Source organism: Tetrahymena thermophila (genome assembly GCF_000189635.1).
Source record: "Tetrahymena thermophila SB210 genomic scaffold scf_8254528, whole genome shotgun sequence".
In the NCBI taxonomy this organism is placed as follows: Eukaryota; Ciliophora; class Oligohymenophorea; order Hymenostomatida; family Tetrahymenidae; genus Tetrahymena; species Tetrahymena thermophila.
Genome location: NW_002476302.1, coordinates 214,511 through 230,257, shown reverse-complemented (window position 1 = coordinate 230,257; position 15,747 = coordinate 214,511). Strand labels below are relative to the sequence as shown.

Here is a 15,747-nt window from a genome sequence, read left to right as displayed (position 1 = left end):
TAATTTGATTGCAATTAATTAATTTAATGTTTTTTGTTGTTTATTTGGAAAAATAAAAATTTTATAGCTATTTTTTGAATATTATTTGAGTCTATCTTTCTTGAATAATTGATTAGATATTAGTTTTTGATTGATTGATTAGCTTATTTAGCGATTAAAACTTTAGTATTACTAACTTTGTTAAGATAAATAAGAAAATAATAAATTTAAACTGAAAATTTAATTTTTATAAATTTTTATTAAAATAAATAGTTTTCGATTTAGGTCTTATAATTTATTGATTCATTGATTGATTTATTTATTTATTTTATTAAAGGAGAGTTAAAGTTGAAATTAGAACAATTGTTCCTGAAATTTTTGCAAAAATAAAAGCGCACTTGAGTGCTCATTACATTTGATTGAAGAGATATTGATTACTCATTTAAATAATAAAGAGAAACAAAATTAGGTTCCAAAATAAACGTGTAGGAGTATTGAATTTTAGATAGATTGACCTGCTTACACAATAGCAATTCTACTAACAAAATGAAAGTCTCTAGCTATGATTCATACACTGAAGAGTACAATAAAGCAAAAAAGCGTAAGCTTATTAGCACTTAATTTATATTTCAACAAGTTAAAATATTATGCATTCAGGCTATCTATTTAGCTAATCAATTTATTACGTTATTCGCAATTCTAATTAATAATTTGAATTATATTAAGAATACAATTACTAGACAGAAGGCGATGAAGATGATGAAGAAGAAGATAAAGAGTAATTAGTATCGCATAATTTGAATAAAGACCATTATGGAAATCATGAAATGTACGAAAGCTATGGAAATAATGTAGATTATGAGAGTTAAGATTCAAATTAAGAGAGTGAAGGAATATTAGATTATATTTATAAAAGACAAATGACTTAGGGATAAGAAGAAGATTTTTAAGAGGAAAACATAAAATATTTAGAAGAAGAGGAAAAGTAAATGATAGATAGTGGATTGTAGCAGTAAAAATAACAATTTAAATAAACAGAATAAATATTTGTAAATAAAAAGAACTAAGAAAACTTACCACACTAAAACTTTGATGACATTAAGCATAAAATGAATTAGAAAATTTCTTAAGCTCCTTAAAAATTTTAAAAGCAAAATTATGAAGAATCCGAAATACCTTAAGGTGCAATATTAAAAACAGTTTAGAACAACAGAACAAACAATAAAAAATAGATTTAATAAATAGAGCAAATAACTAAATAAATTTGTTAGTTTTGCGATTGGAATATTTCTAGGATAAAGTTTTTAAGAGAAAATTTACATATTAGGTATTTTGAAGCATTTAATTTTTATTTTGCTAAACCTATAAATGAGATTTTAGCAAATTATGCTTTACCTCATGTAATTACTTTAAAGGATTATACTTACTTCTACGATGAAAACGAGTATTTAAAAAGATACTATCGAGTAGAAGAAGTGCCTCCGAGACTTGCTGTTTTAACTAATTTTTTTACAAACTCATACAAATAGACAAGGCCTAATTTGATAGTTACGAATTAATACAAGGTAATTTAAAAGAGAAATGTTAAGCAAGCAAGGTTATTCATGCGTCAAGTAGCTAAAAATGTGAATAATGGAATTGGTTATAATGTAAATAACAATATTTATAATAAGGATGATTCTAGTGATAGCGAAGGTTATTCCTCAGAGAAAAATAATGATTCTAATTAAGCAGGAGCTAATAGCAAAGGAAGCAAAAAGAAAACCAATCTGCCTTCAAAAGTGCTTTATAGTCATCTTTCTTAGTCTATGGGACTCTCCTAAAACTAATCAAATCAATCAGAAGAATAGTCTAATTCTTAGAATTACCAAGAATATGATAATTATAGAAATTTTATTATGCAAATGAGCTTCGAGACATCAACTCATGACATATATTACCCATCATTTAGCAACTCAAAAATGAATATCGAAAATGCTTAATCAAAAAATAAAATAGTTTAGGAATCTTAATAAAAATATAAAAGTATTAGACTCAGCTAAGAATCAAATTCATAAAATTAAAATAAAATATTTAATTAAGAGGATGAAGAAAGATAGGTTTAAATTACTGATTTCAATTCAAATCTGCAAAAAGATAAAAAGCATGATGATTAAAATGAGTTTTAAGGGGAAAACGAGTAAAATCCCAGACTTCTAGAACTTATTGTAGGAGATGATAAGAGTGTTTAATTTGAAAAATAGGAAATATAAAATACGTAATAGATTAAACTATAGAAAAGTAATATTTAAAATATAAATTAGATCATAGAATAAATGTAAATGCAAGGAATATAAAATTATCATAATTTGTTAGATATAGATTAAGAAGCATTAACATAGAATATTAATATAAGGGATTAATACTTAAATAAAAATTCTAATAATAATTATGATCCGTCCAAGAGAATTAGCACTTTAATATCTCAAAGCAGCGCCACTTAACCCAGCCAACTAAATGCATTTAATACAAATAATTATATAATTGGAACAAATTGGTAAAATTTGCCAGCAAACCCATAGCTTCAAAGTACTTAAAAATAATTTGATAAGTTAAATTTGCAAGAGCTTCATTTAGGAAGTAATGTGGTTTACGTGAATTCGATAAATACAGAAGGAAGGAGCTCAGAACCAAGTATTTAGCCCACATTTAGAGATGGGTTTATGTTGCTAAATAATCCACACTATTAAAATGAAATTTACAGAAATTCTAATTCATAACTTCCACTAAATATATAGGATTTATAATCAAATACTTTTCCTTTTTAACAAACACAATTACTAGGTTAATCAATAGAAGATTATAACAAAACTGATCCTCAAAGGATTAAACAAAATGATTCGAATAAAAAGTAAAACAGCTAGCAAAAATCTGTTTAGTAAGTTCAGCAGTATATTCTTTCTCAGATTAAAAAGCAGCATGACTTTCTTAATATGGGAAGAAATTAACAAGCAACTTTATCAACATAAAATTCATAACATCCTTTTTACACATCTTTGTCTCCAGATATAAAAGTAATATCCATTTTACATAACTAAAACGAATTTTTATATTATTATTTTTTTAAGGATAAAAAAGAAATATCTTCCAGCAACTAAAAATAGCTAAAACCGAGTAAAGTTAACCATGCTTATACAAATGAATTTAATGAGGGAAAAGCAAAATAATATAACAGTGGAAAGCCTGTCTAAAATAGTAGTAGAAAGTTGCTTACAGAAAGAAATTTCACAGAAATTAACTTAGGATCCATCTTTGAAAAGCTAAAACTCTCAAATAGACTTGCGAGCTTAGAAAATAAATAAACTTAAATAAATTAAAGTCATAATTAAGAAAATTTCATCTAAAAAATTACTAACAGTAGTTAAAGCAGAAATAACAGCACAAAAAAGAAAAATAGTAAACAAAGTGAAGTATATGCAAATAAACCTTTATCAAACGATATATCGCCTATTGGTTATACACCTAGAAATTTTAAAAAGAAAAATTTTAATTCAAAAGAAGATCCTAGCTTAAAATATATTCATTCTGAACAAAGTCCTGAATTGAGCAAAAAATTGTCTCACATTAATAGCTTAATAGCTAAAACTCAAGTTGGTGATAAAAAAAACAGTGTTAGTTAAAACCATCTCAATAATAATAACAACAACAATAACAGTTCTCTAAAAAAACATAATAATTCTAGTAAGGTGAGAGATCAAACTTCATTTGAGGTTTTATCTGGAAGGGTTTCTGTGAGTCCAGCTCAAAATCCTTACAAAAACTAATTATAAGGAAAGACATCAAGTAGTTAAGCTCATTAGCTAACAACAACGTTAGATCATTCTTAATAAGTGAATAACTCTGTAATAAACTAACTCATTAAAGATTCCATAAATACAAAATCTTCTAATAATATAACAACAAGAATATCAAACATTTCTAATTTGAGGAATAAAATTATTAGTGCTGGAGAGTAAAAATCTTCTATGAATAGTCCAAGTAGGATATGCACAGATCGTGATACCTAAAACCCTCGTTTAAAATAAAGCAAATCTCCTTCTCTTAACAGTCACGGAGTTATTTCTAAAATCTCATAGAAAAAAGCTCAGTACAAAAGAAGCTCTAACAACAAGCTTAATGGATAAAACTCTCATTTGTATCAAAAATAAAATACAAACAATGTAGTACACAGCAATTATTACTAAAGAGGAGATGAGCAAACAAATTACACTCAAATAAATCCTAATAATAGCATGAATAATATAACTACAAATTGTAACTCAATAAGCTAAAATCAGATTCTTCCTTAGACTTAACAACAAGAAAATTCTTCTTGTAATTTACAACTTTAACTTTTACAGCAAATAAAATAAAATCTAGCAGCTGCTTCTAACACTAATAATAATTCTGGAGCTCACATTCCATCTCATCATGGAAGTGTCCCTTAAGTTTAACAAAGCCATTTCGGAATTAATGGTAATTCTTAATTAGTATCTCATCATGGTAATAGCCCCTCACATCCAAATTAAAAGAGCTCAAACAAAACACTTTCATAAAAGATTTTAACTAATGCTTTGACTAACACAATAAATAAATTTTACAAAAATGCTTTAAAAAATGGGGAAACAGAATAAATAAAAGACAATGCTGCTTAAGTTAATATGTAACAAAATTAAAAAAGTAGCTTAGCAAATTAATAGAATAGGAATAATTAATCTCCATAATAAAATTTATAGAATCCTTAGTTTTTCCAGAATTCTTCACAAGCAGCTTAATACACAGTAGAGAGTGATTAATCCCCTCGCTTAGTTCAATAATCAATTTAAAATTATTAAAAATAAAATGTTAAAAAATAATAAAATAGCGGACAAACAAGAATTTAGACTAAGATAAAAGGCATACAGAGTGATGATATTTCTTAAAAATTTATTAAAAGTCTATGCAAATAAAGGGTAAAGTAGAAAGATTCGATTGGATCTTAAAACCAGATTTCTGCCAACCTAGAAACTTTAAACTCTGCTAGAAATTCAAGTATAATAAAGGTATAAGATTATAAAGTAAATAACTAAAATGGAAACATTCCTGTTTATGGAGCAATAGGATCCTAGCAATAGTAAATGTAAATAAATGCAGCAGATAGCAAGAAAAAGTAATTGCAAATGAGACAGAAAGGTAGCAATGGGATATAAAATAATGCAATTACTACTAGCTTAAATGGTATGGTTAGTAACCAATCAATAAATTCATCTGTAAATAATATTAATTCAATTATTGGGAGCTCAAATTATATAAATAATCTAACCTCTAACAACACTGCCCAAACTAATGCTAATGCTAATTAAAGTTAAAAAATAAATAATTAAAAATCTTAGAATCCAAGCAATTTTAACAGTAAAAATAGCAATCATCCTACAAATTTGTAAAATTAGAATTATAACCTTATTTTAAATCCATCAATAATAAATGGATAGACAAATGTCAATGGAATAAGCAGTAATCCTTCGTTAAATGCGTTTTAACAATAAAATTAACATTTAACTAATTCTTAGGTTTTATAGTAACTGCAAACACTAAATCAGCAATATGCCAACCTTGATAGCAATTATAATAGTAACAATTAAGCTAATCATTAGAGGATTGAAAGTATTAAAAAAGTTAATAGTCCTAGATAAAGCTAGCCATTAATTAAGCCTCCACAAAATATCAACTAGCAGCTATCTAACAGCTCTTTAATCAACCATATTTAAAAGTAATCAGATTAGCGAATATTTAAAACTGAAGCTCCATATCAGAGTGAAGACAGCTAAATTTAGATAATGAATTCTTATAAAAATTTATTAAATTAAAATAGCTAAAATATAAATAATTAAATTTAGTAAAATAGCAAATAATAATAATAATAATAATAATAATTAAATTTGGAGATACTTAGCAGTCCTCCTTCAAATAATAACTAGCAAATTCCCTATAACTAAACATCTAAGAATGATTAATTAAAAATTAAGAACTAAATCGGAGTAACTCTGTCACCTGATAGGATAAAGGAACAAAAGAAAAAAATAATTCAAAATAATGATGATAATAAAAATCATTTTAATTCGCAAATAAATGGGCAATTCTAATTATAGACATAGTTAGCCTAGGCTAAAAAAATATAAGATGAATTTTAATTGGGTAATGGGTTTTACACTTAAAGAAATAATGGCAAAAACAGAAAAAAATCTAATGAGCATTTAGGAAGTAATTAAAAATTCATATAGTCAAGCAGGGGAAGCTACTAAGGACATTATGCTGACTTAAGTGCTTGGAAGCATAATAGTATTTCTAAATAAGGCAGTGAAAACTAACAAAATCCAGTAAATACAATTAGTTAATAAGAATCTAATTAACAATCGAAATTACTAAACACATCTCCAAATAGACCAATTCAATAATAATAATTGAATTAATAGCATGAAATTTATAATTAGCATTATTAAGTAAGTAACGGTAATGGAAATTCAGGTCCCTTAATGCAGTAGCAAACAGCTACTTTACTTAACCAAAAAATAAAACAACTCAGTTAAAAGTTTTAAATTTAATGAAAACTTTAATTTAATTTAACAAAAAAATATATAGAAAAAAAAATAGTTTAGAAGTAAATTTCAAATAATTATAAAATAGCATTTCATTCCTTTCATTAATTTATTGATTAATTCATTCATTTATTACATAAATTATAAATAATAAATTAAAAAATAATCAATAAATTTATTTTATTTATATTTAACGAGGTAGTTTTAATTGGTTAAAATAATAAAGTAAAATCATGTTTATTTAATACTTAGTCTATTTAAATGCAATTTAATTGTTTTTATTCTTCTTTTAATATGTGTAAATTCATGTTTATAAAATTTTATTAAAAAGCTCTTTAAATGCTCCTAAATATTATTTTTAGATTATATTAAATTCTCTCTTATTTATTTTATTTAGCAGAAATTCTTAATCACTAAATAAATTTAGAAAATTCAAACAAATTTTATATTTTAAATTGTTTTTTCTTCATCTTAAGATATGTTTATATATAATTATTAAATTAATGAATAAATTTCGATATATATGAACAAAAATTTTTTTACAACGAATTTAAAAATTTCATTTTGATTTTGCTGATTATTAAAAAAAATCTTATTTTGATGTTTAATATTTAAATTTTTAATTAAAAGGTTAAAATAATAAAGTAAAATAATGTTTGTTTAGTTCTTAGTCTATTTAAATGCAATTTAATTGTTTTTATTCTTCTTCTAATATATATGTGTAAATTAATGTTTATAAAATTTTATTAAAAAGCTCTTTAAATGCTCCTAAATATTATTTTTAGATTATATTAAATTCTCTCTTATTTATTTTATTTAGCAGAAATAATTAATCACTAAATAAATTTAGAAAATTCTAACAAATTATATATTTTTAATTGTATTTTCTTCATCTTAAGATATGTTTAGATATGATTATTAAATTAATCAATGAATTTCGATTAATATCAACAAAAGTTTTTTTATAACTAATTTAAAAATTTCATTTTGATTTTGCTGATTATTAAAAAAATCTAAAATTTTAAAGATTTTGATGTTTAATATTTAAATTTTTAATTAAAATTAATTAATAAAAAATAGAGGTTAGTATTTGTTACTGAATAAGAAGATAATCAAAAATAATATCTTCTGACAAATATACTTTTTTTATATCAGGTTTTACATGTTTCCAACATACGATTACTCTGAAATCAGATATAGAGAAAAGTTAGATCCTAACCATAAAGATAAAGGTGATTAGGAGGAAGAAGAAGATGAACAAAAAAAAGATGGGGAAAAGGGATAGTAAACTAAAAAATTTACAAGTGAAAAAGATGAAGAAGAAAATCAAGCAAAGCAAAAGCTTGAAAGAAGAAAACAGGAAATAAAAATGATTGTTGATTACATGAGATTTATGCAAAATAATATTGCAGATAGAAAAACTTAAAATTATGTTTTTTAAGTTGAAGAAAAAGTATTAGTTGATGACTTTTTGAACAAGCATGAGTTCGAAGAAATGCAGAGAAGTTATAATGATTTTAATTTAGGAGATTTGGTTCTTATATTCTTTAATCCTGATAGAGAAGATAAAGAAAAATGCTTTGGTAAGACACCCTACATAAAATTTGTTGAAGCAGAAAGCGTTTATGACAATTTTTTAAAAGTACTTTCTGAAAATGGTTATTCATCTGCCCAGCTTATTTAAGAAAGAAAGGCGTTTTTATACTCATTTTTAATGCTAGATGATTATATAGAAAAAGTTGATCCTCAGAAACAAAAGTAAAAAGAATAGGAAATGGAAATGAAGAGGAAATAATAAATTTAACAGATGGAATTAGTGAAAGAAAAGAATCGTAAAAAATAAAAAAATAATTTAAATCCTTAAAATGAAGAGAATATTAATATTAATGATGAAGAAAAGTAGATTGGAAATAAGAAAGAAAAAAAGAGAGATAAAACAAAATGGGATCTCTACTTAGAAGAATTTTCAAAGCTTAAATTAGCTAGACTAAGCTAAGAAGGTGAATTCAATGGATTTAATCTTATTGAAGAATAATACTTAACTGATCTCTTAATGGAAGTTCCATTAAATGAAAAAATTTAATTTAAAGGTATTAATTATTATATTTATTTATTCATTAATTTCACAAATAATTTTCATTTTAATCAAAATAAAGATGTAAAAAAAAAGCTGTATGGAGGTGGGTTTTTAACAAAATATTCAGATGATCCACTCTATTAAACTGAATGGCTTTGCAGCAATGATTAACCTAGGGATTTTTTAACACTTGTTAGATTTACAATCTAATCTAAGCTTACTAGGAATGTAAATTTTCACACTAGATGCTTTATTTCTGAGTTTGGTGAAGACATTTTTATGGTGTTGAAAGGAAACGAAAAAGACTTTGATAAAGAAGCAAAAGAATCTCGTATCACTAAATAATTAGAATTAGGATACTCTGACCTTTTTAGTTTAGAGCCTTGTGATATTAGATATCGTCCTTTAAGACTTAAGAAGTAAATATAGAGCTGTGTTAATGAAATTATGAAAGACAAACATTTTACAAATAAAGATGAAGAGCCAACATTTAAGAAAGCCCAAACATTAAGAAATTTTCGTAGAATTGAAGATAGAACAAAAATGCTCTTTGATGTTGTGAAAAAGTGGAATAACGATTTATTTTGGACTAATTTGGCACTAAAGTAAATTAAGGTAAAATATATTAAAATGAATATAAGTTCAATTAATTTATCAATAAATAATTGATAATGCTAAGAAATTTTTTATGTCAAAAACTCATTCATGATTTAAAAACTTCTAAAATAAATTATTAAATTAAATTTATTTTGATTGAAGAAAGAGTGAAGTAAATAAATAAATAATTCAAATAAATTTAATTTTCAATTAAAAAATGAATCTTAAAATTGAATTTAAAAATAATGATTTATTGTTCAGAATTTTAATTTAAGTTTTGAATAATTATTTTTTTTGATTTGTAAAAAAAGGTTAACAAATTTATGGATGACTTGTCTGAAAAGCTAAATATTAACAGAGATAACGAAAAGGCTGAAATATTAGATGACGATGATGAAAATACTTCAAGGGAGGAATGGGAAGCTTATTATGTTTATCTAGATTATCTGATGTATTTCTAAAAGAAAATGTTAGAGCTGCACAATATTGCAAAAAATGATTAAAAAGAAAAGTTACTCAGAAAGTTTGATTTAATTACTTAAAATGAAGCATTTCTTTATAAGTTAATTTTTCGTAAAGCTCTTGGTGATACTAATGAAGTTTTTCACTTGATTAATGGATCTCTCAGTAAAACAAAGGTCTTGCAAAACATATGGGATAGGTTAGTAATCAAATATTTTTACATATGTCTGAAAATATTGAATTAAAATGATTATTGTAAACAGGTTAGATACTCGTCCAATTTCTGCATTTGTTGACTACTTTGAGACAACTAATGAAAAAGGTTAATTTATATGGAGAAGATATGAAGTAAACGAGAAAAAAAACAGATCTAAGTATTTGAATATGGAAAGAATAAAGCTTACTTATTCAATGGTAGTAAATTAAATAAATTTAGAAGGTTTATCAAAAAGCAAATTGTATTTAAGGACATTTATGGCCATTCATGATCCTTATTAGCTTAAAGGTAATGAGAAAGCTCCTATGTTTAAAAAACTTATCTAGGCAAATATTGTTGACGATGATGTAGTAACAGAAACAGAAAAAGAATTAAGAAAGTTTTTTAAATTATTGGAAGATGAGGCTGAAGGAGCTGATTTTGATGCTGATAGTGTAGCTGAAGAAAATGAGTTAGATATCAAAAAGCCTTGGGTTGTGCAAATTGATTCTTTAAGAGATTATTTTGGTGAAAAGTTGGCGCTCTATTTTAAGTTTGTCTAATTTTTTACTTTCCATTTATCATATCTAGCCTTTATAGGAATAATCATATATATTCTAAAAGTTATTATCATTAGTGATATTGTTGAGTTTTATCTAAACACACTTTTTGCTTGCTTTATAATTCTTTGGTCTACACTTTTTGTTGAGTTCTGGAAGCGCTAATAAGTAAGTTTTAAAATTTATTTTAAACAATAAAACAACTTTTCATAAAAAAAAATATTTATCTACTACAAAGATTAAATTTTTTATTCAAATTATCTTTTTTAAACTTTAATGAATTCTTAAAAATATTACATTTTCTCATAATTTTAATTATGAATTAAATAATTTAATTGCATTTTATCCAAATTTACAGTAAATAATTGTTTTAAAAATATTTCATTAGATTTTATTTACTATTGAATTTGGTTAACAAAAATTTGAAGAAGATGAGGCTGAAAGACCTGAATTTATTGGTGTTTACTAAAGATCAATAGTAAATGATAAAATAAATGAAAAGTACTTCTCACCTGTAAAAAGAAGAATGATTATGCTGTAAATTCTTAAAGTTAAAATAAAAATAAACAATTTATTTTAAATTATAAAAGTGCAGGCATGGTTGGAAGTTTTTTTATCATATTTTTGGTCGTACTGACTATGTATAACATATTTAATCTGAGATAAGAGTGGACAACAAATCCTCCAGCGTTTATAGGTTCAAATGCAATCTTAGCAACTAACGTTATGAATTCACTTTAGATTGTTATTTTTACCTAAATTTATAATGTCTTTGCTAACTTTTTGAATAAAATCGAAAATCATAAAATTTTATCTTCATATGAAAACTCTTATATTGCGAAGCTATTTTTGTTTTAATTTTTCAATACCTTCAACTCGCTTATTTTGATCTCATTTTTTAACAGCATTCCTCCATTTAGCAGTCTAAATTTATGTGCTTCTTAAGTAGTATAAACTTAGGTGGTTAATGGAAAAACAGTGAAAACAACAGTTCCTGGTGAAATAAATTGCTTTAATGTTCTGTAGGCGAATATTATTACCATCTTCTTAACTATGATCATAAAAACGGTACTTGAAGTAGTCATACCTTTTGCTACATAAAATGCTATGAAGTTACTTAAAAAAAAGTTGTTATCTAGAGGTGAAATACATCCCTTTACCAGAATTGATAAAGAAATAGAGGATTAGTCACTTTTGAATCCATATATAACTAACGATGATCTGGATGGAACTGTACAAGATTATTTACAACTGATTGTTAAATTTAGTTTCTTAACATTGTTTGGTCTTTCATTTCCTCCTACATTTGCTATAGCATTTGGAAACAACATTATCTAGTTGCAAGTTGATAAAATAAAACTAATTTACTTATATTAAAGGCCTATACCAAAGGGTGCTTCAAACATTGGTATTTTATTTATTAAGATTAAAATAATTTATTAATTTTAAAAAAATTTAGGTACTTGGCTAGTCATTCTCGAAGCAATTAGTTTCATTTCGACTTTTGGTAATGCAGGTAAATATTTAATTTAAAAAAAATAATTTACATTTAATTAATAAAAATAGGTCTTATAATTTATACTTCAAAATATAGAGACTACTTGACAGGAAATGAGCCTTTAATATCTTTCGTTTCTCTTCTTATTTTATTTTTAAGTATAAAATATTTTATCAGCTTATTAGTTCCCGATGTGCCAGAAAAAGCTCTAATTATTAATAAAAGAAATTAAGTGGCTGTTGAAAGAATTATCAAAGGTTTCAAAAAGGATAACTCTGGATAAGTAACTGTTAGTAATGTTAACTTTAACATTTAAAATGTTAAATAAAAGAAAGCTGATTGAAAAAAAAAAAAAAGAAATTTTATGAATTACACATTTTTTATTGGATATGTGTTTTGTAAATTATTAAAAGGTTTAAGATAACCAATCATTTATAAATTAATTAAGATGTAATTTATTTGTATGTTTTTTACTCAAAAAATTACTAAAATTAGTAAGTTAGTTATTTATTTATTAATTTATTAAATAATTTATTGATCTCAACCAACATTTAATATTTTATAAGTAAATTTTATTACTAAATAAAGATTTAATAAACCAAAACAGTTTACAAAAATATAATTAATAATTGTAAAAACTATAATAAATATTGCCCAAAATGAATTTATCTAGTTAGTCAATATTAGAAGCTGCTTTCACTAATTCTTCACAATTTACTTTGTAATCTCCTAGATTAGATACTCAAAGATATTTTGAATTCACTAATCTAAACGAACAGACTCCAAGTTTTAATAGGGAATGCTTTAAAGATCCAGTCAGTCCTAAAATACATATTCACTAAAACTTTTAGTTCTATCCAGATCAATAAAACCAAACGCCTACACCTAGTTAGCTTTCAATAAATTAGATTTACCTTACAAAGATTAATCTTTGTTCTAAAAATTGTAAAATTATTTTAAAATATTTATAAAAACTTAATTAATATATTAAAGTGAACAGCTAATTAGATCAAGGATATATAATTTAAATACCCTAAAATATGAATCAAAGCTAACCAGGAAATGATATCTACAGATGCGAGCAACCGTATCATTTCAGCTAATAAGAAGCTGATGCAATTTAATATAATTATCTGGCATCTTTCTAAAATTCTGATTCAGAAGCATTTCGAGATAGCCTCTTTAGCAAGAAAAAATACTCTTAAATATTATAGTAGAACTAAGAGTAGTAATTAGAAATAAAAAATTAATAAAAATTTTAATCTAATTAAGCCAATTTTAACTCAAAAGCTAGTGGTAATACAGAATAAATATAAAATAGTGCTTAATTAGTATAGTAGAGAGGTAGATAAAGTTAATTTTAATAAAATCTAATAAATTATTGTTAAAAAGATTAATCTCCAAATATAAAATCTTTTACTCAGCAAAAACTTGATTCGTTGAGGTCTTCATAAAACAGAAAATATTTTTTAAAAAGTAATGAAAATAATCAAAAGTAAAAATAAAATAGATAATAATAAACAAAAACACCAATTAAAAATCATGCTAAAGAAACTAATGAAGAAGATAAAGAAAACTAAACAAAAAGAATGCTTTAATAAATGTCTTAATAAAATCTTAATAATAAATCTTTAAACTCCTAACAATGGATTTCTAATGTAAAGTAAAACTTAAAGCATCCGTTAAAAGATACAAATAATTTTTAAATACATTAGTTTTATGAACAGAGAGTCTATAAAATTGTAAATAAAATTAATAATAAATTTAATTGAATTTTGTAGATATAAAAAATAAATTAAATTAATTTTTGATAATATTCAAAATCCATAATTAAATAAATAGTAATTAATAATAATTAAATTCTTCATCAATTCTTAAAACGTAAAAAGAAAAAAATTAATTAAATTAATTTTTAATAATATTAAAAATTGATAATTAATTACATAATAAATATAATGCTTAAATTATATTAATTTGATTTATAAAACACATATTTTAATATCTTTATTTATTTTATATAATTTAGAAGTTGTTTTGGGGTAATTTTTGATTAATTATTTTATTGAAATATAAAATAAACTTAAAATTTTTTTAAAATGTTATAAAATCTAAAAATTTAATTTATAAAAAAAAATAAGAATTTATTTATACAACACTTTATTTTATTATTAAGTAAGCATACTTTAATTTGTAATTGAAAAAAATATTACCTTTAAAAATAAAGACTCTTATCTTTTAATTAATAATTACCTAATTTTAAATAAATGATTAAATTATGAATTTTCACAATTATTAATTTAAATATTTTTAACTGTTAAGTAAAATTTAGCTTTAATGTAAATGAAATTAGTAATTAAAAAGTTTAGTTGATATTATTTTGTGAGGTAAATTGAATACCTGAATGGTCTTCTTTCAACTATATTCTTTTTCTTTTTTCAATTAGAATCTTCCTTTTTTAGTAACATACTAATGACTCTATTACGATGACATAAATTTCGCAATTAAAAGTGCGATAGTATCGTCATAAATATATATATCACTATTTCAATTGCCAAAATCCTATTCTTAATAATATATAAACTACATCAAAAGTAGCATTAAACGAATAATTAAAATAAATAAATAAATTAACAAATAAATAAATAGTAGAAACAAAATTTTATAATAACTTAAATCAATAAATAAGTAAATAAAAAGATATGGAAGCCACATTCAAGCCAGGATTTTTAAAAGGAAAAATTGTTTTAATAACAGGTGGAGCTACTGGTATTTGCTATGGTATTGCTTTAGGCTTTTTAAAGTATGGTGCTAGAGTTTGCATCATGAGCAGAAAGCTTCCAAATATTTAAGCAGCTATTGAGAGTTTAAAAAAAGAATCAGGATCATCTGAAATATATGGAACTACATGCGACGTTAGAAAGTTAGAAGATATTGAAAAAGCAGTTGATTATTTTATTGAGAAAGTTGGTAAAATAGATGTCCTTATTAATGGAGCTGCAGGAAATTTCTTAGTGCCATTTGAAAGTATGAGTGCAAACGCCTTCAAAACTGTTATTGAAATTGATTTATAAGGAACTTTCCTAGTAACTAAAGTTGTACATGCAAAATGTTTGAAAGGTAGAGGAGGAAGTATTATTAACATAAGTTCTACACTTTAAGTCTGTGGTGTAGCTCTGTAAGATCAATATTTACTTTTAGCTTTAATAAAAGATTAATATTAATATAATTCTAGATTTAATATTTAAATAAAAAATTTGTTATTTGTTTCAACAAATTTATTTTATAATTAACAGATAAACTCATGCAGGTGCTGCTAAAGCCGCTATTGATGCTATTACTAGACATTTAGCTGTAGAATTAGGAAGCCAAGGTATCCGTGTTAATGGTATTGCCCCAGGTGCTATTGATGGAACTGCAGGCTTTGAAAAATTAACTCCTGAAGGCGGTTTAAGCATATCAATGAAGGAAACTATTCCTTTAAATAGATTAGGTAAGAAAAGCGATATTGCTGAATGTGCTATGTTCTTAGCTTCAGATGCAGCCAGTTACATTTCTGGATAAACAATTATTGTTGATGGAGGAGCAGTTTTAACATTCCCTAACTTTACTCTACTTTCACCTCAAGTCCGCAAGCTTTTAAATCCAAGCCTTTGATTAGTGTTTGCATGTTTGTTTATTTATTTATTAATGAAAATAAATGTTAAAGAAAATAATTTACTAAATTCTAATTTAATTGACATTTTAAAATAACTTAAATTTGTTAATGGTGTTTATTTTATAAAATT

At 24.0% G+C, this 15,747-nt stretch overlaps 4 protein-coding genes across 4 annotated transcripts; all 4 read left to right on the top strand. All coding sequences in view use genetic code 6, as the record gives it.

Moving 5' to 3' along the window:
- Positions 1–525: 525 nt before the first annotated feature.
- On the top strand, positions 526–6,581 carry TTHERM_00637470 (hypothetical protein; the record flags this gene model as incomplete). Its single annotated transcript, XM_001032408.2, has 3 exons — positions 526–580; positions 706–3,032; positions 3,087–6,581. The coding sequence occupies 3 exons, from the start codon at positions 526–528 to the stop codon at positions 6,579–6,581; spliced, it is 5,877 nt and encodes a 1,958-aa protein (XP_001032408.2).
- Positions 6,582–7,734: 1,153 nt separating this feature from the next.
- Positions 7,735–12,305, top strand: TTHERM_000637469 (calcium-activated chloride channel protein; the record flags this gene model as incomplete). The annotated part of the gene is made up of 8 exons (XM_012799047.1): positions 7,735–8,662; positions 8,729–9,264; positions 9,558–9,907; positions 9,972–10,632; positions 10,853–11,001; positions 11,055–11,872; positions 11,924–11,980; positions 12,031–12,305. 8 exons carry the CDS (start codon positions 7,735–7,737, stop codon positions 12,303–12,305), a joined length of 3,774 nt encoding a protein of 1,257 aa, XP_012654501.1.
- A 259-nt stretch (positions 12,306–12,564) lies between these two features.
- On the top strand, positions 12,565–13,734 carry TTHERM_00637460 (hypothetical protein; the record flags this gene model as incomplete). Its single annotated transcript, XM_001032407.2, has 2 exons — positions 12,565–12,907; positions 12,956–13,734. The coding sequence occupies exons 1-2, from the start codon at positions 12,622–12,624 to the stop codon at positions 13,732–13,734; spliced, it is 1,065 nt and encodes a 354-aa protein (XP_001032407.2). The 5' UTR covers positions 12,565–12,621.
- A 927-nt stretch (positions 13,735–14,661) lies between these two features.
- Positions 14,662–15,616, top strand: TTHERM_00637450 (enoyl-(acyl carrier) reductase; the record flags this gene model as incomplete). The annotated part of the gene is made up of 2 exons (XM_001032406.1): positions 14,662–15,137; positions 15,256–15,616. 2 exons carry the CDS (start codon positions 14,662–14,664, stop codon positions 15,614–15,616), a joined length of 837 nt encoding a protein of 278 aa, XP_001032406.1.
- Positions 15,617–15,747: the final 131 nt, after the last annotated feature.